This window comes from Oreochromis niloticus, linkage group LG3, assembly GCF_001858045.2.
Source record: "Oreochromis niloticus isolate F11D_XX linkage group LG3, O_niloticus_UMD_NMBU, whole genome shotgun sequence".
Taxonomy (NCBI): Eukaryota; Metazoa; Chordata; class Actinopteri; order Cichliformes; family Cichlidae; genus Oreochromis; species Oreochromis niloticus.
Window position 1 is genome coordinate 21,006,815 of NC_031967.2, and position 25,216 is coordinate 21,032,030.

The 25,216-nt window shown below is 42.4% G+C and overlaps 2 protein-coding genes and 1 non-coding gene across 3 annotated transcripts in view; 2 read left to right on the forward strand and 1 right to left on the reverse strand.

The window, feature by feature from the left end:
• Positions 1 to 15,228, forward strand: part of LOC109196520 (uncharacterized) — a 65,046-nt gene extending 49,818 nt beyond the window's left edge. Inside the window, exons 2-3 of the transcript XR_003219472.1 lie at positions 14,695 to 14,971; positions 15,073 to 15,228. This is a non-coding gene — a transcript (uncharacterized LOC109196520). The remainder of the gene's footprint in view (positions 1 to 14,694; positions 14,972 to 15,072) is intronic.
• Positions 1 to 25,216, reverse strand: part of LOC109198185 (low affinity immunoglobulin gamma Fc region receptor II-b) — a 997,390-nt gene that overhangs the window by 523,734 nt on the left and 448,440 nt on the right. The gene's annotated exons all lie outside the window — the stretch shown is intronic.
• The window catches only part of LOC109201287 (obscurin), a 493,328-nt gene that overhangs the window by 145,097 nt on the left and 323,015 nt on the right, over positions 1 to 25,216 (forward strand). Inside the window, exons 8-11 of the mRNA XM_025906001.1 lie at positions 23,584 to 23,700; positions 23,860 to 23,875; positions 23,955 to 24,046; positions 24,278 to 24,325. Coding sequence (XP_025761786.1) covers positions 23,584 to 23,700; positions 23,860 to 23,875; positions 23,955 to 24,046; positions 24,278 to 24,325 — 273 coding nt within the window. The remainder of the gene's footprint in view (positions 1 to 23,583; positions 23,701 to 23,859; positions 23,876 to 23,954; positions 24,047 to 24,277; positions 24,326 to 25,216) is intronic.

Genomic DNA, 25,216 nt, shown 5'->3' on the forward strand with positions numbered 1-25,216 from the left:
AATAAGACAGTGATTTTACCTCAGTTTGTTTTGCAGCATGCTTCACACTATGAAAAACATAATGTCAACATAAATACTCAAGTAAAGTACAGATTATTTGATCAGCTCCTCCTGAGCCCACTGTGACCCTCCAACCATCCACGACTCAGATATACAGCAGTGAGACAGTCACTCTTGATATTCAGGGAGGTGGACGTATGAATGGAGACGAGACACGTTAAAAGCACCTCCTCACTTATTTTAATTTGTATTGCACGTTTCTTCCAAAAACAGAACAAAATACTAACAAAAGTAGTGTAAAATAATAATAAATAATTGTCCTCATTTTAGGAGAGACTGGTCTGCTATGTTAGCCTTTCTCAAACTGCTCGTAGCAGCAGTTTTTTCACTTCGTTTATCTTTGAATCTCCAGCTCTGAATCCATCACTGGAGGTTTAACAGCATTGTTAGCAAACAACAGCTAACTGACAACTAATGGATTATATTTATAAATGTATAAAACATTTAAAAGGTATAAAAACAACTTTTTATTGTTGATTTTTAAGTCAAATTATCAGTCTGCTAATGATATGTTTTAATTTGACCAGCTCCTCCTAAGCCCACTGTGACCCTGCAGCCATCCTGGACTCAGATATACAGCGGTGAGACAGTCACTGTCAGATGTGAGATTCAGGGAGGTGAAGGAGCTCAGTGGACGTATGAATGGAGACCAGCCAAGTTAAACACACCTCCAACATCCAATGAATACAGAATCATCAGAGCTGCTGAGTCTGATGGTGGAGGATACAGCTGTCGGGGCAGAAGAAGCTCTTCCTGGACAGAGTGGAGTGACATCACCTTATTGAAAGTAACAGGCAAGTTGGACATATTTCACACGTTTTAATTTATACTGCACAATGTTTCATCCAAAGATACAACAAAATACTGTGTTTCAAATAGAGATGGCACGATACCACTTTTTTATGTCCGATACCGATACCGATATCATAAATTTGGATATCTGCCGATACCGATATTAATCTGATATAGTGTGTTTTTTAATCAATAAAACTGTTTTTTTAATATCTTGCTGCATTTTGTATAAGTTCATACTCAAGGTTAAATAAACAACAACACTAAAGCTATTCTGTTATACCTGTATGTAAAAAAATACACTGCACCCAAAATATTTCATAGTTCAGCAATACTGATCAATCTAATAAACTTAAACCTACTCCATCCTTCCTATTCTGGTATTTTAAAGAGTACTTAGCAGAAATATTAAGCAACCTAACTAATAAGGTTGCAAACTCCCAGCAAAAAAAAAAAAGGGAACCACCCCCCACCCTCCACCTCATGATGCTTAATCAACGTAATCAACTTTAATTTGATGCAGTGTGAAAAAAAAATGCACAGAAATAAATTATTTTTCAAGAATAATTAAATAGATTCAACATCTTTCTTCTACAGAATTGCAGACTGCACAGATGGTATCTTCCCAAAGGAAAAAGTAGTATAGCTTACTAGGGTATATTAGACTTAACAGTTACTATATACAGTAATGGACTTCTATACATTTTACATCAGATTTAAACTTTGGGTGTAAGATTCAGATAATTATTTATTAAAAGCTAGACATTTTAAATGAGAATAAGAAAGAAAAGTATGTCTTTGTGCCCCCCTTTTCCCTGTTAAGTCCCTATCGGCCCCCCTGGCTAAACTTTGCTAGATCCGCCCCTGCACAGTTACCAGCTGTCAGCTACGTAGAAAAGGATCCTGGTCTAGAAAGTAATATTAAATAAATTCTAACGACAGCTTATCAAGCTTAAACGTGCTGCTGTTGTTCAGCCGCTGGTTTCCTCTTTCTGGTGCAAAGTGGGCCGAAAACAAAGAAGAGAGACGGACTCGCGACAGAAAAGCCGATCAGCTGATCATTAAACAGTTTCATGAAGTAGCGGCAGGAGAGGGAGGGAGAGAGAAGAGGCAGTCGCTCCATATATCGGTTGTTAAGCTTAACGTAGGTACGCTTTACAAACATTCAGAGATGAACTTACACACTTGCTTTACTTCTCTCTGGGATCACTTCCTCGGAGATGAAATGCTGGTTTGCTAGCGAGGCTACAAATACACACAGCCGCTCTATCACGTGAGCGCACTGCTCCGACGTGCTACGGTTATGAGCCGAGTTACGCCGTGTCGCAAGTTTTGTGAGGTGTTTTTTTGATATTTAATGGATCGGATTACATTTTTTATTTCTCACCGATATCCGATCCAGCAATTTACGTCAGTATCGGACCGATACCGATACGTAATATCGGATCGGTCCATCTCTAGTTTCAAATATACTGTTTTTTAGATTCAGTACTCACTGTAAAACACTTGGAAGGAAAAAAGATTTCCACATGTGGATTTATTGCTGCGGTTCCATCAGTTCTTTTTTTTCAGCATTTTTACATTAATTTCTCTTCAAGTTTGACCTAAAAATACAATATAATTGTATCAGAGACTGGTCTGCTGTGTAAGCCTTTCTCATTACAGGTTTTACTTGGATTCATTCCACTGATTGATGTTAATGAATACATTTATAAATGAATGAAAAACTAATGGTTTATAGCACTCTGACATGTTTCCTCAGTACAACACGCCCAAACACACACACAAGGGGAGAGCTTTTAGATCCTGTGCTCACTCTTTATCTCTGTTGTTTACACACACACACACACACACACACACACACACACACACACACACACACACACTTCCCTCCATTCTGCTCTGACTCTCAGTCTCAGTCCGACTCCCCTCCTCCAGACCCCAGCAGGTACTAAAATAAATGTTTACATTCCTGATTATTAAAAAAAAGTCTAGTGCTAAATCCACTGGTTCAGAAAAGTTTGGACTTGGATTGTAAAATTACATGTGACCCTGGCTTAATGACTGTCTTTGTGAGGCTCAAACTGAATATCAGCCAATGTCCTTATATCACAAAAGAAATACAGTCATGCATGTTGGGTCTGTCTAGCACAGGCCCACCGCTGGAACGAGACAATTTAACTACACCGCAAAAGCATTGAACACCAAGTAGGCAAAGTTCGGTGGGCTACTCATGCATGAGGGAAGCCTGCCCAGAGCCAAGTGTCGTTCCACCCACTTGACCTCCGTCAGACTCTCAGCCAGGCTCCCCATAGCACTCCTTTTATTGTGGTTACATAAATATGCATAGGTTCATTAACATATAACATCTTACATAGGTATACATGTGAACAAAGAATACCGTGTGTGTGTGTGTGTGTGTGTGTGTGTGTGTGTGTGTATGTGTGTCTGGGGTCAAGATGTGACCCCATGAAGACTCCCCAAAGCCGTCCATCTAAACAAAAGGCACTTAGACTAAAACAGATATAGACACGTTTATCCTACCATAAAACAATAAGACAAGGTACGACCTCTCCCATGTTCCTGGAATGTGGGGGGTGAATACCAGAATGCTCTGGAATGCACACAAAGCCTTTTACAGCCTACTGAAGATCACACATCCTATCACTACACAATCGATTATACACCTCTACCAATCTACAACTGATTATAAAACTCTAAGCATATATGGGTAGATATTTCTAAGCATAAATGACAATCACAAATCCAACATTTCCCCCCTTTTTGATAGTTATGCTAGAAAAGTCCCCAGTTATGAATACCTCACGTCTGACAGTGTCAATGCAAACATTTTTATACTCAGCATATGTCAATCACTCTAAATTACTGTAAACGTACACAGTCTGACAAACATATTAGCAGTTATCCAAGTTCTCATTGATCTCATTCAATGGTAAACTGCATCCTACAAGTGAACAAATCAATTGTTAATGATCAAAATAAGAAATTAACATTTTCAAAAACATCCCAGCTTGGTGGCGCTCCTCTGCAAGACATGTAAATCGCATGTCCCTCTGCAGAGTGGTTTAAGTTCTGCAAGGCATCATAAATGTCTCTTCCAGTTGTTTCCATCACTGTCCATAGGACCAGAGTCCAAACGTATGTAGAATAGACATTCAAACATACCAGCTGAGTCTGTTGTTTGTCAACATGGGTCTCAGCTATCGTGAAAGCTGCAGGCCTGGTCAGCACTCCTGTTTTATGGCCTCTATGAACCCCCATCACCTAACTTCAGGCCTCCTTGTCCTGTGGAGACATTCATCTCTGCAGGAAAACCCTCTGTGGAAAGGATGCTGGATCCAGTTATCTTACTGCTGTTATGATCCCAGCAGTTTTCAGTGTGTCATCGTATGCACAGTACAGCGACACAGCATTAGGTGATGGTCATAGGAAACTGCTGTCATCACCACCATAGCTTCTGGTTCCTGTGCTTCTCACAGAACCATGATGTCATCCTTGGACTCCCCCTGCGCTGTCGATGGAGCTTGGCACGCTCCCCTCATCCTTCAGGTGCCCGTCTGTCGTCCACAATCTCCTCTGTTGGCCTCTGGAAAGCCCCCTTGGCACAGCTCTCATTCCAACGCAGCTTCGTGGTCCTTGCTCCGAAATCTGATCTCACGATGGGCCCCAAACAGCTCGACATTTGACCTCAACCACTGCCTGGACTGTCAGCTATGCCTGGAATGATTTTCGCTTCTCACTGGGCCGCTGAAGATTTCTCAGGAGATTCCTTTCAGCAATACTCTGACTGCTGCACCTGTATTTCCTTGCTAGGAGGAAAAACTTCTATCTGGAAAGCATGTCAATCATCATCAAACCACATTCTTTAGGTCAGTGAACTCCACTTATACGCCATCAAAGCCTCATCTGAACATGGATGCACCACTTTGCATAGGTTTACCTGTAAATGAACTGTTAATCACACAAATCACTGAAAAAATCATAGAAAACATAGTTTAGAAAACATAGTTTCATGTAATTCTGGACCCCTCCTCTTGACGCATGGACACTCCCATGAGTCAACTCATCAAACCTAGATTCCTGTCTGAAAGAAAAAGGTTAGCTAGATCATGTCCCAGGCAACACCAGGGCATCTCCTCTGGAGTAGCTCCGTAACCCTGCAATAAAAGATGTTAGTGTGTTTTGCATATTAAGTTTGCTTAAAACCTGGCTCTGTCTGGAGCCTGCATACACACCATCATGGCCTGGAAAACAAGATCTGGAAGTGAAATCAAACTTCACACTTATAAACAATTGTATCATAAGAGTAATAAAGCATTCAGCATCAGCAGAACAAGTATCATGTGCAGGTTTTCTCAAATCAGTAAACTACAATTATTGCCATAATTTGCCTCAGACATGGATCATCCCATGTACTCAGTTAGCATTAATGTAATCGGTGACTTCCCTTAAGCAAAGTCACTCCACTTAGCTATCACTAGGAGCTCAGTAGTGACCAGCTAATGAGCCCCATATTAAACTATCCCACAAACACTGCATCTCTTATTTGCTTTCTCATGTTACTTGTCCGTCTTTGCTGAATCCTCTGCATGCACTCTTAGAAAACAAATATTAGCAACACACATGGACAATCCTGGAGGTCAGGCACAGGTCGACAGGTTCCAGAGGTGCTATAAAAGACCATAAGTTTGGCCATCCATAGCTGTGGAAAGAAGTGACACTAGTTTCAACACAGGAAATGTCTCACATGTTATTCACATCATCAAAGTAACCTTCACATTTCCCTAACAACTCATAACCTGTGAACACAGTTTTCTTCACACATAAACCCAGAAATCCTGTAGTAGAAAACATCAACCAGCTATCCTGGTATAAATCACATGATCAGACTACATGAAGAACTGTAATGCTGTAGAAAAGAAAATGCAAATGTTAGCGCTGCGCAGGTGTATACACACTTTCTCACAGTTACCTCTGTGAGCACCACAAGGTAGAATAACACCCCTGATAGATGCACAGACACAAAAAGTGGCATTCAAAATGTAAATCGGTACAGCCAAAGCTCACGCAACCTCGGATGTTGCTGTCATCTTTCTGCTCCTGTAAAAAGACACACACATAGATTCATCTGCACCTTTGTCAGGTGGGGGTTAACTTCGCACAGTCGTGTTACATCAGTAAAGTCTTGTCAGCTTTTGTCAGCTTTTACCAGTCTGTCAGTTTTATTTTCTCTCACTCATTTTTCATTCATTCTTTCATTCATTCTTTCTTTGCTGATAGTGGAACCTATCGTCGCATTTAGTTTTCACTCTCAGCAAAATGACGTCATTTCAAAAAGAAAAAGAAGAACTTTAGATCGGATTACCTCGCTGAATCCTTTTTTGGGCAGGGACCTATTTTCTAATTGTCCCAAAAAGTGACTTCCTCATTGTAATTGTGGAGAAACTCACTTGCAACGGTTTTCTCGACATGTCGTATAGCGCTTCTGTTGTAATCGTGCAGATCTGCTCCAAACGAGATCATCAAACAAAACTTTCAGTGCACTGTGAAAGTATCAAAATAAAAGGTTTCGTTAAGTCATGACACATGCTCCTCATCTCAGGAGGGTAAATCATACCATTAGCATGATTAATCATACCATCATACTAATTGGCAGGCTCAACTTCACAACAAAAGAAAAATCATCAGCTAGATGAACTCCAAACCAACCATCAGCCGCACAACACACAACATAACCCTAATGTCTTATTAGCTATGAATTTAATCCCCAGGACTGTACTTTTTACTCATTTAGGCCACAGATTTTATTAAGTTTTCCTTTTTCCCCATCATCATAAAACATGTGACATGTCATCAGGTATTTCACAAAAGAAGTTTGTTCTTATGTATTCAGAGTTGTGTATCTGGGTGCAGGATTCACTCGCACATCACAACAGGAAACTCAGTGTTTTAGAGTCTCCACTCTAACAAACTCCAACACATCCCATTCACTCGTGCTAGAATTCAATCACCTTTCATTAATCTAAGAACGATCAACTAATTTGCATATCGGCTATTAACCCACTAAGATGACAGGACAACAGAAATGCATGTTCAAAATATTATCACCACCTGGGCGAACACTCCCTCTGCCCCCCCCCCCCCCGATATTAAGGATTGTACATTAACATAAAACTGTTGTCGGAACCATACTGAATTTCACCAGAGAAAAATGAGCACACACACATATGAAGAGAGAGTATGCATAGTATGCAAACGGCTACCAAACAGCCATCATAATTCGTCATACAATGAGAACAGGACAAATCAACAATTGACACTGACTAATCAACATTAAAATCTGTAACATAATGTATTGTTTGGAGTTTAGTCTGTTACTGTTACTATTTTTACCATTTCTTCTTGGGGCAACTGTAACCCACATTATTTCCTTAGGGATTAATAAAGTATTGTGATTCTGATTGTTTCAGGATGACCTGCCATTATCCAATGACACATCTGCTTACCTGTATCATTTGTTCGTTTCTTCTCCTCTTCTTTTCTCATTTTTCTAAACTGAGCACCTGATGGCTTTGAACTTTTCTTGTCCATCTTCCATTGGTTTTAATTTTGCACTCCAGTATGAACACCCATCCCCCAACCCGAGAATCACCACAACATAACCTAACAGACCTACACCTTAGTTCACAGATTCACTTTGTCTGTAGGGTTTATTTCTGGGATTTCACACAACCCAGGATTCAAATCATGAATACATAATGGGCTTGGATTTACAACATTATGATTGAAATGTGCTCTATTTGGAAGCAGCCCCCCCCCCTCCCTTTCGTCGGGTTATGTGTGAGACTTTAAATCATCAAACTGTAAACTATAAATTTTAAATTGTTATTGATCCCTTTACCCCGAGTCCTAAAGTGTATATTTATTTTCTTACTCTTCTTATATTTATTGTTTGTTTACTTGCACTGTTGTAACTGGAGCCTCATCGTCTCGTCTCTCTATATACTGGACTGTATGTAACGGAGATGACAATAAAGTTTACTTTGACTTCAGCAGCAAGCAGGTGCACAGAGGGCTCTCGCGCTCACTTTTCGCATACAGAATTTCGAAAAAACATCGGTGCAAATTATAAGTCTGTATCCTGATGTCTGGTGTTTTCGTGTTTGTTGGTTTTGTTTTTATTTTGTTTTATTTTGCGAGTTGGTTATTAGATGCTGCTCCAGCCAGCCAGAGAATCGTCTGCCGCCCCGCCCTCTCCTCCCTGTGCCGCAAGCAGCAGACGCACCTCGCAAACGGAGGGCGCCCTTACTCCCAGCAAATGGGCGATAGAAAAACGATCGGTGCCTATGCCATTCCCAATATGCGCTGGCTGATGTCGGGGCAGCATGAGTACGAGCAAATTTTTTTTTTTTTTTTTTTGCCGATGCCCGTGATGCCGCCCCCCACCACGATGCCGCCCCGGGCAACCGCCCGTGTCGCCCGTATCAAAAACCGCTACTGATTATCACAACAATAGAATTTCCCTCATACAGTAAATTACTTGTGCTGCATCAGTCAAGCAGAAAGCATCTCCCAATTTACTATATTTACAACTAAATTTTTTGTCTGATCACTGGTTGGTCAAACCAGAATCTTTTTTTGTTTTTTTCACAAAAATTAAACTGTTGTCCTGCAACCTAGAGAGTTAACTGTCAGCATTTGATAACAAGTGTCTGCTAAATTGACACTATTTAAACACTGATGAGAGATAACAAGCTGATTTTCATTGCATGTATATGTTTGTTATTAGGCAGGTTTAATCAATGTCTGTGGAGCTGCATCTCCAGCAGGGCATGTTCTTAAAGCTGCCTTTCCTACACACTTCTCTGCTATTATTTGATCCTTTCTCAACTAATGTGCTATGAGTCCACTGATCTTTGCATCACACGAGGTGACTTGGACAAGATGCTTAAGATGGTGTCTAATCTTCATGAGCTCTCTTGTGTTTGTGTTAGTAGGGTTAATGCATGTTCTGCTTGTGTGTGTGATTTTGTATATGTTTCTTTTTGCAGTGTTTCAGATTCCTTCACAATTTTCGACTTAGGCAGTCAGTTTTCTGTTTCCCAGGTTTGCTAACCCAAATTTTGATTTCCCACATTAAACAACAGTTTTCCTCTGTGTTCTCACCTCCTCTCACTCTGTTGTTCTCTCCCACTTCAACAGTCCAACAGCAGGCAGTTCTTCTTCAGCTTTGTCCTGTGTTCCACTGTCTCTTCTTGCCAGTTTCTCCAAAAGTGGCAAATGTCAAACTCCAACAGTCTCCTCAGTTCTCCTCAAACGTTCTTTTCACAAGCACAGTGAATTTGCAGCTTGCTGGAAACACAGTGTCATTCAGGATGATGGGTTTGTTTTTCTTCTCCGATGCTGTTTGTCCACACTGCTGCTGCTTGCTGGGACTCTTTGCTCAGGACTTTGCTGCTGTCTCTTTATCTGCCATGTTATTGCTCTTTGGAACTGCATTCCTTGTCTTCAGGGAGGAGTGAGAGCTCACTTGTGAGGTTGAGGGACACATGGAGCTGTAAATAAGTTAGCCAGAAACTTGGCCTGAAGGTTTCCAATGATGTTAAACTATAACTTTCTTCCGACTGCTGCATCTGGAAAATTGATTCAGGTCTGCTGTTCACCTGAAAGTGACAAAACTAAGACATTTTCATTATTATTATCACTGCTTAACCAACACACAGAACTCTCTGTTTTTTGAACTCTCCTTTCTTAAAAGCAGAAATTTAGATTGTAGTTGTTCTTGGCTGATAAACACAAAACCTTTTTTCTATTATTTTTCATCTACAATGTAAATTTTGTCTCTTTTTTTTCTTTACACTAGCTGGTGACCTGCAGAATCACCGTTCTCACAATTAGAGACAATTACGTTTACACAGCGCACACACACACTGTGACGTCAGGCACATTCACACTCACTTTTTTCATCTGCGTAAATAAACCATATGACTGATGATATGTGCCATGGTGATCCATAAGTATGATCACAAGTTTATTTAGTTAGTTTTCAACCCAACAAAACAAATAAACAAAAACATGATGCTGATGCTATGAACACTCTACACACATGAGTCAAGATGCAGGAAAACTGCTGTGCATCTGAAAGAACTCATGGATACGCTACATACTTGAGTTATCATAGTTTTGTTTCTCTCTCTTTGATGAGTTCTCAGCCAGCTCCCGATCTGATAATGTGTAGCTTGCTCATCAGCTCAGAAGAGACAGCAACGCAACCTCACACAGTGGTTGCGTGCTTTGCCCACAGTGGCAAAAACTTGCACTTTCATATTCAATTCAGCTTCTCCATCATGTAGTTTTCAGCTGTTTCATATAGGGTCAAGCATATTAGTTGTTTTCACAGGTGTGCTCTATAGCTCAACAATGGCTCATAATAAGACGACAGTCTTTCAAACAGGTCAAGTGCCTCTATGCATGTCATTAGTTTAAATATTTACCTATTTTACTTCATCTCATATGTCATTGTACTGAATTTGAGCAACCCTAAGCTTAATGCAGATTACTATTAACAACTGGTTAAATTAATGGTCTGGAGCACAGGCTGTTGTTGATCAGGGAAATCTAAAGAATAATCTAAACATACGTATATATCGGCAGTGTTGACGGGTAGTCATTTATTACAGTTGGGGTTACTCGGGTTTGCGACTAGGGCAATCTCTGGCAAAGTGACCTATGTCCCCACACCTGTGACACTTTTCATTCCTTTGCTTTTGTCCGGCCCTAGGTCTCCACCTATCTCTACTTCCTCCATTCTTGCCTCTATTCTGCCCCCTTCCAGCCTGCCCCTGGAAAAAGGTCTCGTCTGCTAAGAAGGCAGCGGCTGCAGAGCTTTGTGACTTCTTCTGTGTTTCCTTAATTGCTTCTTGTGCATGGCAGGTCCAGTTCATACATTCAGCGGACCCGTCAGAGTTATGATTAACATTTTGTTTTCTGATGAAATCAGCAATGGGTGAATGAAAGCCATTCACCAGAGCATAGCTTAACCGCTGCTGATGTGGGCTGGCCTTTTCTGCACGCTCTTCAAGCCCGCTATGTTTTCCGACAACTTTTGACATTCTCCAACGACTAGTTTACGCTCATTACAGTTATGAGCATATAAATACCTCGCACTGCCGGGAGTAAATTCTTGCATGAATGTGTCGTCTCCCTGTGAGGTAGTCTTACTTGCTCGGGAACCCATGATAACAACAACAACCGGCGTCACAGACTGTGCCTGACGCAGACTTACACAAACAACACAAAATAGGCCTATAACTTTCCCCAGCCTGCGTGAACCCGCACAGCTTAGGCCCGCGTCAAACCGCGCGACCGTGCTCGCGTGTACCCGCGCAGCTACAGCGCTCTCCTTTGTACAGTACTTACTTGGTGTTGCTCTTGCATTAATCTCGAATCCCGTCAATCATCATCCAGCGAGGAGAAAAAACAGACAGCTAATCCACCGGCCCGATGACAAATTCTCACGTCTCGGGACTTTAGTACAGGAACTTCTATATGTCCTGGCTGACGTCTTTCGGCGTGTCTCTTTTTTCCCCTCGGTGAATGTCAATTCTAGGGATCCGGCTCGAAGGACCAATTAATGTTGGGTCTGTCTAGCACAGGCCCACCGCTGGAACGAGACAATTTAACTACACCGCACACAAAGCCTATTACAGCCTACTGAAGATCACAGATCCTATCACTACACAATCGATTATACACCTCTACCAATCTACAACTGATTATAAAACTCTAAGCATATATGGGTAGATATTTCTAAGCATAAATGACAATCACAAATCCAACAATGCATTTATGTCTTTTAGTAATAATTAATACAACAAAACTTTTTTATTGCTGATTTTCAAGTCATATTGTCTACAGCATGCAAAATTATGATTACCATTAACAAGAGCAATAAAAACTGGGACAACTTTAATAATGATTTTATATTTAAGTTTGTTAATGATATATTTTTAACAGCTCCTCCTAAGCCCACTGTGACCCTGCAGCCATCCCGGACGCAGATATACAGCGGTGAGACAGTCACTGTCAGATGTGAGATTCAGGGAGGTGAAGGAGCTCAGTGGACGTATGAATGGAGACGAGGCCAGGTAAACACAGGTCAGTCATCCAATGAATACAGAATCAGCAGAGTTACTGAGTCTGATGGTGGAGGATACAGCTGCCGGGGTAGAAGAAGCTCTTCCTGGACAGAGTGGAGTGACATCACCACATTGAGAGTAACAGGTAAGTTGGACACATTTCACTTATTTTAATTCCCAAAATACAATAAAATACTTTAAACAGTACTGCAGGTTTTTTTTTTAAGTTTACTATCAAAAGTTGTGTAAAACAGTTTTTAACATCTTTATAAAAATATTCAGTCGTCACTCAGAATCAAACATGCGGAAAAGAAAAAAAAATGTGTTTGTAACATGAAAAAAATAAATGTACATGTCATTGTCCCAGCTTCCTCATGTCTGTGACTGCAAACGCAGAGTTTGCAGACCAAATCAAACACATCACATCACATGGGATTACACCTGTCCCACTGTTACACTGACTCCCAGCATGTTTTCAAACTGATTTCAGGATTTAATTATTTGCTTTTAAGGTGCTTCATGGCCTGGAGACTGAAATGCAGTCAGTCACTTCCTTTTAGTTCCTTTAAGTAATATTTTCATGAGACGAATTCTCCAGTTTTACTCGAAATGTTAATGTTCTTTGAACTGTGTTTCTGTTTTCTACATTTGCCATTTTTGTTTTTTTATTCTTCTGCTCCTATAAAGAGTTGTGAAATTTTGAGTTTGAAAAGTGAAATATAAAGTTGTCATTACTGTTACGTCCTGTCTTTGGGGACGAGTCTGTTCTTCTGTTTCTCTTTCTGACAGAAGATTATGCTCAAACATCGTATCTTAGTTAAAGTAAATTAGATTTAATACAACTCATAGAAAAAAATCAGTAACTTTTTATAATATAAATAAAAGATAACTGTACAAAGTAAATACTGGTACATTTTACTGAAAGTGTTGTGTTACAGTTTGAAAGCTATAAATAGTTTTATTGTGACTTTGTTTTGATGTTGAGTCTTCAAACTGTTTGTCTGTGAATCAGCTGTTTTGCAGTGACTCTACTCTTATGTTATAAACAGCAGAGTTTTTATGTTTCTCTTCTAACTGGATCATTCTTATGTGAACAGTTCCCATTAAGCCCACTGTGACCCTGCAGCCATCCTGGACTCAGATATACAGCGGTGAGACAGTCACTGTCAGATGTGAGATTCAGGGAGGTGAAGGAGCTTACGTGTGGTATGAATGGAGACGAAACAAGTTAAACACACTTCCAACATCCAGAGAATACAGAATCACAGTTACTGAGTCTGACAGTGGAGGATACAGCTGTCGTGGCAGAAGGACCTATTTGTTAACAGAGTGGAGTAATACCATCACACTGACTGTATCATGTAAGTTGGAGCTCTGTTTCATCAAAATCAGTGAACACACTTGCTTTTCTTGCAGCTTTGTAGCTGTTTCTTTTGTGCTGCTCAGTAAAATGTTTTGTTTTTACTCTGAAAATAAAAAATGTGAACAGCAGCTTTTTATTCCCAGTGAAGAGAACCAAACATATCAGAGTAACTTCTCTGCTGTGCAGCTCTAATACATGAAGTGCAGAACGAATGCTGAACCTGTTTCAGCTGCTCCACCACATCAACTAAGAACAACAGTTACATCCATTAATTGCTCTTCTGTATTTGTGTTATTTTTATTTTTATTACTCCCTGTTGCACCAACATATGATGCAGTTACTTCAGTTGTTTTTAGCATGTTGTCTATTGTTGAAATGATCTTAGAGGTTTCCGTTTTTAGATAAAGAGTCTGCTCTCATGACAAACACACACTGGATATTTTTCACTTAATGAACCTCGCCTCTGTCAGTGCGCCCCAGGGTGGCTGTGGGTACAGTGTAGCTTGCCATCACCAGTGTGTGAATGTGTGTGTGAATGGGTGGATGACTGGATGTGTAAAGCGCTTTGGGGTCCTTAGGGACTAGTAAAGCACCATACAAATACAGGCCATTTAATGAACTCTGAACTGCAGACGACAATATGTCCTCATTTTGTTTGATGCTGGTCTGTGCTGGTATGTTATTAATTTAGGCTAATGATATTTAATGAGTATATAAATTACTCATAATCATCTCACAGACAAAACATTATGTACAGCTACTTTCAGTGCCATTGATATTTATTTAGAGTTTTTTCTCTAATTGATCTTTCTGAGTTAGCTTCAGTAATTACTTCCTCCAAACCATCGATGTGTCTTTTAAAACCCATTCTGACACATCTGTGCACATCGACAGGAAATGTCAGCTTCCACAGCAAAAGAATATAAAACACACTTACAAGGACTCATCTTAGCTATCAGAGGCTTCAACAGCAGATTTAGTAAAGAACACAAGCACATAGCATGCTAACTACAATCAGATCGTATTAACCTGGGTTACTTTCTCATTATGGATGAATTAACTAAGTCATGCTTCAAATTAATGATAGTAAATGAACTATGCATTTATTAATTACTTTTAAATACTCAGAAGTAAATATTAAAAAAAAATGCTGTGCGGATCAAAACAGTATTTCAGAGTACTTTGTGTCACACACTTTGTTATAGCTTCACCAATAAAGTTTTGTGATATTTGATCATTCACATGTTTCCATCAAGTTCTTTAAATTGTTCTGATTCAGTCATTTTTACTTTTATGTTCTTGTTCTAAACTGAACTGCAGCGAAACCAAAGGCTGAACTGAGAGCTGATAGGACAGCTGATCCAGTAGGGGGGCAGTGTGACCCTGACCTGCTCTGTGAGCCCATCATCATCATCATCATCGTCATCATCATCATCTGGATGGAAATACTACTGGTACAGAGATGGGAAATCTTTTCAACCTGTGACAAATGGACAAATCAGTGTCTCAGAGGGAGGACTCTACAGCTGCAGAGGAGGAAGAGGAGAACCAGTTTACTACACAGAGAACAGTGAGTCAGTCAGGATTGACACAACTGGTGAGTTTAAATGTAACTTCCCACAAAGCACTACATCTGATGGTAACTAAACCTTTTTTGTCTTTCATGTGTTTTTATTGTACTTTCTTGAACAGTAACAGTCTCAAACAGGCCTGTTGTGACTCTGTATCCAAACTGGTCTGAGATATACAGAGGAGAGACGATCACTGTCAGATGTGAGATCCATGGAGGAGACACTGAGTGGGATTATGAGTGGGAAACAAACAGCATGATAAAACCTCCAAATCAAAATGAATTCAGGATTAGATCTGCTTCATCATCCAACAGTGGAAACTATCGCTGTAAGGGCAGAATGAAAAGTTCACAGCATAACACAACAGAGTGGAGTGATTCAGTCACACTGACGGTTTCTGACAGTAAGTCATATTTGCTTTAAGCTGTTTGAACACTTTGTAAAATGTGTTTCTGTTCATATAGACTGAGATTATTATTCTTTGTATAAACTGAGCTCACTGTTCAGAGACTGTACTACATGTTCACTGAGAGAAAATCTTTGTTGAACAGATAAACCCCGTCCTGTCCTCACTGTGTCTCCATCATGGCTGAGTCCTGGAGCCTCAGTAACTCTGAACTGTCAGGTTGAACATCCGTCTGCAGGATGGAGCTTCTACTGGTATAAAGCTGTTCCTGATCTATCAGAGAAATCCTCCAGTTATGAGCTGCTACCTGATGGCAGTGGGACTGCACAGGACTCCTACATCATTCATGGACAGACACACACAGCAGGATATGTGTGCAGAGCTGGAAGAGGAGACCCAGAGTATCACACTGATCACAGTCAACCGAAGTTTGTCTGGTCTGCAGGTCAGTTTGTTTCTCTCTAATAAATTATGTCATCACTTTAATTCACCATTATTTTTCTTGCAGCAACATACTGACATTGAAATCTGATGTCCAATGAATATTAATATTAAATTGCATTAAATTATTATATTTAAGTTTCCTCAAGAAGGATTAAATTGAATCTCATCCTTTCTCAAACACTTCTGTTGTTATTCAAATTCCTCCTTGTTTGTTTCTCACCGAGTTAAACAAGAATGAGTTTTGTCTCCGGCTCTTTTTAATCTTCATGTTGATGATTTGAAAGTCTGTAAATTTGGCAGGACTCCTGTGAAGTACAGAACATTCAAGTAGCTTTTAATGATGCTTTGAGATTATTACTGAGAGACCCAGATGGTTCAGTGAAATCCTTCTACCTGCAGGAGTTACAACATTTAAATCTGCATTAATAAATCTCATTCATAGATTTATTTGCAGTTATGGTGGGTTTAGCAAGAACAAATATATTCTCAGTGATATTTTGAATGCTAACATCTGTGAGCTTTGTCTCTTCACTGCATGTTGTTTCCAGATGTTCATTCAGCAGCGTCTCTCACAGTGAGTCCTGACAGAGTGCAACACTTCACCTCTGACTCTGTCTCACTGACCTGTGAGGGAAACTTCACTGAGTGGAGAGTGAGGAAGTTCTCTGAGGACGGCCGACTCTCTGACTGTAGGAGAATGACTGGATCCACATGTAACATCAACACATCAAAGTCAGATACTGGAGTGTACTGGTGTGAGTCTGGATCAGGAGAGTTCAGCAGTGCAGTCAACATCACTGTACAGAGTATGTTATTATACATTTACTTCTTGGATCTGAATGATTTAGACGTCGCATGAACATTTGTCCCAGCTTTGCTGTATGTGAAGTAATTCTATGTGGCAAAACAAACAAAAATGAGAATTTCAGACAATTTTATGCACCAAAGCATCAAAAAATATTCTTGTTTTTTGTTCTCTAAGTAAATTAGTATTTTATATTTTCTCCATCAGAATAAAACTCTAAAAAGCTCAACATCTCTGTCATCACATTAGATGAACTTTTGTCTCCATTCAGAGTAATTAAGGGAAACACATCATGGACCATCAGCCTTCTAAAAAATACAAGCACTGACTACACAAATGATCCACATGATGAACCCAGTGTAACTGAACATCTTAATCCCTAAATGTTGTCACTTGTTCAAACTTCTCTTCAGTCATTGAAACCAGGCTGAGATCTCCAATAGATCTTTGATCAAAGATCATAATAATTATGAGGACGATTATTTTTCTCTATAATTAACATGAAGGTGTGTTTCTTACACCACTGCACAATCCCTTCTGATTTCCACAATTTTTTAAATAAAATTAGAAAAGAATAGATAATAAGAATAGTTTGTATAACCTGTATGTGTGAACGAGTAGAACTGACTTTCACTTCCTGTTATGTTTTAATGAAAATAGCCAAACAACCATCTGATTATATAAGGATCCACCTTTATGTTATTTAACAGTGTATAAGTGTTTGTGGTATTAAACACTGATATTAGATCCATAAATAACAATCGTGCATAAGCGGAGGGGTTTTCTAAATGGTTTCAAATCAAGTGAGTTAAAGTAATCAAGCCATCATCAGTGCTTCTCCCAACATTATATTCAAATTGTATATTGATAGTGGTTACATGGACACACACACACACACACACACACACACACACACACACACATATGGCTATATACTTCTAAGCATATATAAATATATATATATTTCTAGGCATAAATGACAATCCAACAATACAAATCTAACATATCACTTCACAACCATAATGCAAATGATTGCATTACTATTGATGTTACTGCTGCAGGTCTGTGAAAGACCCAGATGGTCAAGTTCAGGAGGCCGACCCGGAGGCCGACAGTGCAGGAGGCCAAAACAGTGCAGTCCCAGAGGCCGACCGTGTGAAAGGCAGCGGCAGCGGGGCAGGTCCGGAGGCCGGCCACGCAGTAGACAGTGGCGCCGAAACAGTTCTGGGGGCCGACCGTGTGGACGGCAACGGCGGCGGCAAGAAAGCAGTTCTGGGGGCCGACCGTGCGCATGGCGGCGGCGGCGAGAGAGCAAGTCTGGAGGCCGGCCACGCGGAAGGCAGTGGTGGCGTTCAGGTGGTCGTCCACGCGGGAGGCGGGGGCGGCAACAGAAGTCCGGAGGCCGGCCACAGTGGTGATGATGCCCAACAACCAGCCTGACAAATGACCGATGATGTTGAGGCGGCAGTTTGGTACCTGAAGGTGGCGTAGCCCCTGCAGCACCAGGCGAGGCAGAAGCTGGACCAGACGAGGCAGAAGCTGAGCCAGACGAAGCCGAAGTGGATGTAGAGGCTGGACCAGGCGACGCTGAGGCAGAGGCTGGACCAGACGAAGCTGAAGAAGAAGAAGAGGAGGCTGCTGCAGGCAACGCTGAGGCAGAGGCTGGACCAGACGAAGCTGAAGAAGAGGAGGCTGCTGCAGGTGACGCTGAAGCAGATGAGGAGGCTGGACCAGGCGGGGCTGGGGCTGAAGCGGAGGCTGGACCAGGCGAGGGTGGAGCCGGAGCTGGACCAGGCGACGGCGAGGGTGGAGCCGAAGCTGGACCAGGCGAAGGCGAAGCCGATGCGGAGGCGGGACCAGGTCTGGATGAGGCCGAAGCAGAGGCTGGACCAGGCGATGGCGAAGCAAACGATGAGGCTGGACCAGGTGAGGCGGAAGAGGCTGCCGCTGGACCAAGCGATGCTGGAGCTGATGCTGAATCTGGACCAGGTGAAGCTGAAGGCTCGGAGGCTGGACCAGACGAGAATGGCGCTGCAGGTGACACCATGGAAGCCGGAGATGGTGGCGCTGCAGGCGATGGTGTGGGTGAAACAGCTGCTGCTGCATGCGACGCGGATGCAGTTGATGAGGAGGCTGCTGCCGGCGGCGCCGTGGATGAGGCTGCAGCTACAGGGGACGCCGTGGATGAGGCTGCAGCTGGCGAGGATGATGAAGCTGCAGGCGACGCCGTGGATGAGGCTGCAGCTGGCGAGGATGATGAGGCTGCAGCTGGCGAGGATGATGAGGCTGCAGCTGGCGAGGATGATGAGGCTGCAGCTGGCAGCTGGACGGGCTCCTCGGGCCCTCCAGCTGACGAGGCAGGAAGCTGGCTAGGTTCTCCTGAACCTCCAGCTGACGAGGCAGGAAGCTGGACGGGCTCCTCGGGCCCCCAGCTGACGAGTCAGGAAGCTGGACGGGCTCCTCGGGCCCCCAGCGAAAACAGTCTCAGAACCAGTGGGCACCGGGGCCCCTGGCACACACAGGACAGAACCAGCAGGTGCGGAGACCCCTGGCAGAGACAGAACAGGACCAGCAGGTGCGGGGGCCTGTGGCAGGGACAAAACAGAACCAGCAGGCACACGGGCCTCTGGCAAACACACAGCAGACTGCAGCTGCACAGAGCATTGATTCTGCTCAGGCAGTGACGGCCGGGTGCAGTCCTCAGCTGGCTTCTTGACCTCCAGGGGTCCAGAGTCTGCTGGGGGCTGAAACCCAGCCTCTGGGGAGGCCCTGGAGTGTATCTCAGTCTCAGAACTGGCCAGCTCTTGAGGAATGTTTACAGCCCTGTTGGGCATGTCTGTCTGCTTAACATGAGTGAGAAAAGAGGGCTGCTCAGCAGGAGACTGGATCGATAAAGGCTGAAGTGACGGCTGTGGTGTGAATGAAACTAGTGAAGGAGCAGATGATTGAGCTATAGGTAACGGAGTAGCTAACTGGGCAGCTGACTGAGCTGAGGGCAGCTGAATAGCTAGCTGGGCTCCTGAATGAGCTAACGGTTGAAATGGTGTTTGTAGTGAACGTAATGCAGGGGGTGGTTCTGGCTCCCCTGAGCCTCTAGGGCTCGGTTTAACCAGCTGAACGAGTTCAGACGAAACAGTTCTGCTTAGGCTTCTCGGCTCTAAGAGCACAGGGCGGAAACAGCCCGTTAAGTCTCCGTCTCCATTCTTGGATTGCGAACCCACAGCATTATTAATAGGTTCAGCAATACATGTCAAAACTGAATTCAAACTGTCCGGGGTTGGCTTGGTATCGACAAAAAAGTTCTTAGTTGGCTCCAACAGAGGGTGCACAATCAGAGTTTTGCCTGTACATTCTGATTCTTCAGCGGAACAAACATCAACGTAATCAGTCAGGGAGTCTTTTCGTTCTACAGGGCCGGGGTGAATGGCCATGGAACAAACCGCCTTCACCTCACTACTCTTAGCCGTGAGAGGAAAACAGTCCCCATTACTATTCGCAGGTGAAGCAATAGGGGTACAGTCAACGTCACTCACCATTGCCTGCAGTTCTGACGAATGATTGGGCTCCTGTTGTAGTGAGGAATGACGGCGGTGGCGCCGCTTCCTCCTGGCGGCAGGGGCTGAGGCGACAGGAGAAACTGGTGATGATGGAAAAAAGACGTCCTCGTCCTCATCCTGCGACCACATCGCCGCCAAGCAGGAGGCAGGTGAATTAAGCCCTGAGCGGCAAGTAGTGGAGCTCTGTGGCCGCGGTGCGGAAATGCCTCTTCCCCCCGTGACGATTGCTGCTGTGCGGCGGACGACTCCGCGGAGAGCTCCGTATGTTGTGGCAGCTGCCGATGTGACGGCTTCGGCGAAGAATACTGGGCGCGGGCAAAGGCTGCAAGCTCCCGAGCTTGTAACACCTCATGAGTTTCATGCAGCTGGTCCATCAAGGTCATGTATTCTCTGAGCTGATGCAAATGAGGATTCCCCTCCAGGATCGCCTTGATAGCGTTAATTCCAATCGCCATCACCTTAGCGTCCGTTGTGTGGGAAATCCGCTTAACCAGACATTGAATGCGGGAGATATCACACTCCCGGGACGAGCCCGCTGGGTCCAGGTTGTGGTCGCGTCGTTCTGTCATGTCTCGGCTGTATGCAGGCAGGCAGAGAGGAAGGACCCAAGATACAGGACTCACGGAAACGAAAGTGAATTCCGAACAAACAGCTTTATTGCAGGGGTTACCGAACAGAAAACTGTACTGAAAAACAACTAGACTGGCATGACGGTAAACAGAACACACAGGGAGTGAGGGCAGAAGACGTTAACGATGCGACACCGAGTAGGGGAAGACACAGACACTAAATACAAGAGGTGAACGGTCCGAAGAGGAAACAGCTAGGAGACACGGCTGACGCTGATTACACTGACGAGACAGAGAGAGCACAAAGCTGAACGCACTGACATAGGACACAGACCTACAAAATAAAACAGTGTTACGTTCCCCCCGAAGGGGTCTAGGCGTGCGAGTGAGGGGACCAGTAACAAATGGGTCCGGAAACAGAATGAAAAGGAAAACACACAGAGTTGTTCAATAATAATATAGTTTTATTACAAATAATATAGTTCTGTTACAAACAACATTAACTTAAAGAGCCGGCAACGCCGTTTTACCAATAATGTCAAAGAAGCAACAGAAACACTCGCAGCAACAAAAGACTACTAAACAAGAAGGAAGGCACTTCCCACACTTCCTACTTAACTCCTCACCACGAAGAAGAGACACTCTCAGGGCCCACAAACCCGTCTACTCACTATTTAGAAGGAGGCTGTCTGTCCAAAACCTAGCACAAAAACCATGTAGAGCCACCGGGGGAAAAACCACCCTACTCACAGCTCATCCCCAGCTTAAATAGCCTCAGAGGTGATTGCTGACTGGCAGTGTTGGGAAGGTTACTTTTAAAATGTATTCCACTACAGAATACTGAATACATGCCCCAAAATGTATTCTGTAACGTATTCCGTTACGTTACTCAATGAGAGTAACGTATTCTGAATACTTTGGAATACTTAATATATTATCATGCTGTTTACAACTACGTGAATGTACTATTGCTGTGATTTATTACTGTTACTGAAGGTCCGAAACGTAGTAAAGGGACCTCTGGCTAATACCTCGGGTTAGTGTCGGGCTGGTAGCCGAAAACTAGCTTTACTTTGTTGTCTGGGTCAACTTTGCTTGTGGGAGACAGAGAGAGGCGTTGAAAGGCTGCTCTATACGGAACTTATTGTTTCCGGAGGAAAACACGAACACAGTGTACAGTTGAGTCTTAATAGCTTACTTACAAATGGGCTCCTCAGGCACTCTTCTTGGCTGCAGTGGTTATTATTATATTTACATGCTTCCAGCTCCCGTTTTTGCTCCGTGACAGCTCGGACTTTTTCTTTCTCTCCCTCCCTCGCTCACAGACACATAACGTGTATGGCAGTCCATTCTCGCTGCAGCACGGACTACACTGCCCATCAGGCTACATGCTTTAGAGCTATGCCTGTAGCATTCTGTCTATTAGCTTAGCACAACAACAACAACAAAAAAGCGCTCTCTCACCCAGGAAACACGCAGAGAGAGAGCGCGTCACCCTGTAACCATGGCAACCGTAACGCTGCCACCTGGAACAACAGAACATAGCTGTCAAACAAACCCAAACAATCCTGACCCGCGACAATATGAAACAGGGAAGTACCGCCGTGTATTCCATTTATTTCAACAAAGTAACTGTATTCTGAATACCACCTTTTTAAACGGTAACTGTAACGGAATACAGTTACTCATATTTTGTATTCTGAATACGTAACGGCGGTACATGTATTCCGTTACTCCCCAACACTGCTGACTGGAGTCAGGTGGGAAACGAGGCTAATCAAGAGCAGCTGTGTCCTGGGGAGAGAGGAGAGTGAGAGAGACAGAGGGGGTAGGCGTGGCAAGAGGGGAGGAGGCGGGGAGAACAGGCAAACACCCCACCCACACACTCCCACAGCCTCACAGGATGTAACAAACAGGAAGCACACGACAGACAGAGACACAGACGCAGACTCATAAGCAGGCATCATGGACAGACAGAGGGACAGGCAGAGAAGACTAATCACAGGCAACCTAAACTAAACATGAGGGCACGATAACGAAACCTAAACCAGAAATCATCATCATCATCATCATCATCATATAGCTAAAGAAACAGAATATATTTATAATCAAAACAGTATCACCAGAGAAGAACTAATGCAAAACTAAACCAAAACATAAAAACACAAAATGCTGGGTCGAACCGACCCAGGACCGTGACACTAAGTGAGTCTCTGTTAGATCACATGATGAGCTTATAAAATCTGACCATCAGCCGTTCAACTTCATTTACTACATGCATTTCTTTCTTACCTGGATTCAAGTCGATCATCTGTTTCACAGAGTCGCTTCTGTGAAAATCTCCCTGAAGCTTACATATCAGCTTTTTCTAAAAGTGTGCACCAGTTGATGTGACTGAAACAATTGTGTGTGATTGTTTCACAGATGATGGTAATGGTCCTATCCTGGTGAGTCCTGTTCATCCTGTGACTGAGGGAGCTTCTGTTAGTCTGAGCTGCAGTTTGAGAAGACAAAATATACTTTCCAATGTGTTTTTCTATCACAATGACAAACTTATTCAAAATGATCCCCGAGGGGAGCTGAACATCTCTGCAGTGTCAAAGTCTGATGAAGGTTTCTACAAGTGTCAGTACTCAGGAAGAGAGTCAGCACAGAGCTGGATGTCAGTTAAAGGTGAGCAGGATCAAAACATTTGATGTGTTTTTGTAAAAATGATTTTCATGCTTGAGAAGGAACATTAGATTGTCTGTTTAATGCTTCAAGTCACCTGGATCTATTTTGTGAGAACTGAAATATGCAGTATAATAATAAGTATTATACTTTATTATTACTTAATTATTATTAGTCATTTCAGCAGCTGTGTCAGGAGCTGACAGCTCTTCATCTTCTGTGTGGTTGATGGTTGGACTGGTTTGTGGAGTCTCTCTCATTATTATTCTCCTGCTCTTGTTGTATCGCTGCAGACAGTCCAAGTGTAAGAGCCTCTTCTTTTCATGCTGTATTAGAGAGTTTATTTACTACATACACTTTAATTATTCACACATATACATGTATTCTGATCTCATGACACTAAATATCAGTGGAACAATTTATACATGACAAACATGTGTAATAACATTTGTCTCTTTCACAGATTCCTGCTTCACCAGGTTGGTAAAATACTTTTTATTATTATTTTAAACAAACATCAGTTACTTTTGAGTTTATTGTGTTTATTTCCTGTTTTAGGTCGATCCAGTCTGAGAGTCACAGTCCGGGCTCCTCCACAAATCATGGAGTCAACCAGGATGAAACTCATGTGTACGACTCTCCTCAACATGGTCAGCATTTAAACTGATCTTTATTATCTTTATTATTAATATTGACTTTTATTAAACCTCCATTAACACAAACATTTATCAGGTTCAGTTTGTGTTCACCAGTTTTTCAAAGAACATTTAAAGATCTTACAGTCCTGGTTTTGACTCACACAGTGTTTCTGTTTTTGCTCTGATCTTTAGTGTAACTGTAATAAAATGATTAATGTGAGCCTGGCTTGTTTTTTTCTTTAGGTACTGCTGACACCTATGAATCAGTCACACAAGTGACAAACAGAAATGGTACAGTATATGTGCTGGAAAGCACAGAGCAGTTTAAGTTGAAACTTTTTTTGATTTAATGAAACTAATTCCATGCTTTTACAATCCTGTAATTATGAACATTTCAGGTTCAGATGAATATGAAAATGTCACCTCCTCTATTATTGAGTTTAAAGATCTTAGAAGAAACAGTGAGTACATAAAACCTGTGCAGTTTAAAAATAAAACAAACATCCTTTAAAACATATTTTTTTCCTTTGTGGATGAATTTGATGATCTTCACAGGGGAACACGACACACCAGAGCAGAGTGCTGTTTACTACAATGAAGATGGGACCCACAGGTACAGTCACAACAGTCTCGTTTAGTGTTTCGTTTGTTAGATCTCCACCTCACAGAAACACATAATGTTCAGACACACTGGATACAAAGTCTGAGCTTCCTGGATGCTGTTATCACCTGCTGGCTGACTAACAGCTACTTTGAAACCAGTTTTACACAAAAGCTTTTTCTCCAGCTGCCAAGCTCAGCTCTGTATCACATGCTCTGAAGATTAGGCCACTTAAATGTGCAAAGAACAAAATGCATTTCATTTCATTTTCACATGTTTTGCACAAACAATTTTCACAATGCAGAACACATAACAAATGATACCATGTGTATATCAGAGACCACATGTTTAAATCAGTGAAAGTTAATCAGCATGATTTCCTCCTTCACACAGGTACAGAGGTGTATCTGAGGGCTGCAGTTTCTAAGCAAAGCCTATAAGGTACAGTTAGCTTTACACTTCACTTTACATCGAGGGCAGACGATGTTTTTATAATAAATGTTATTGTTTTCCAACAGGAAGCCACAGATGGGACAGGCACGAGGTGCAGCCAGTGACCCCATTAAACTGATGTTTTACTG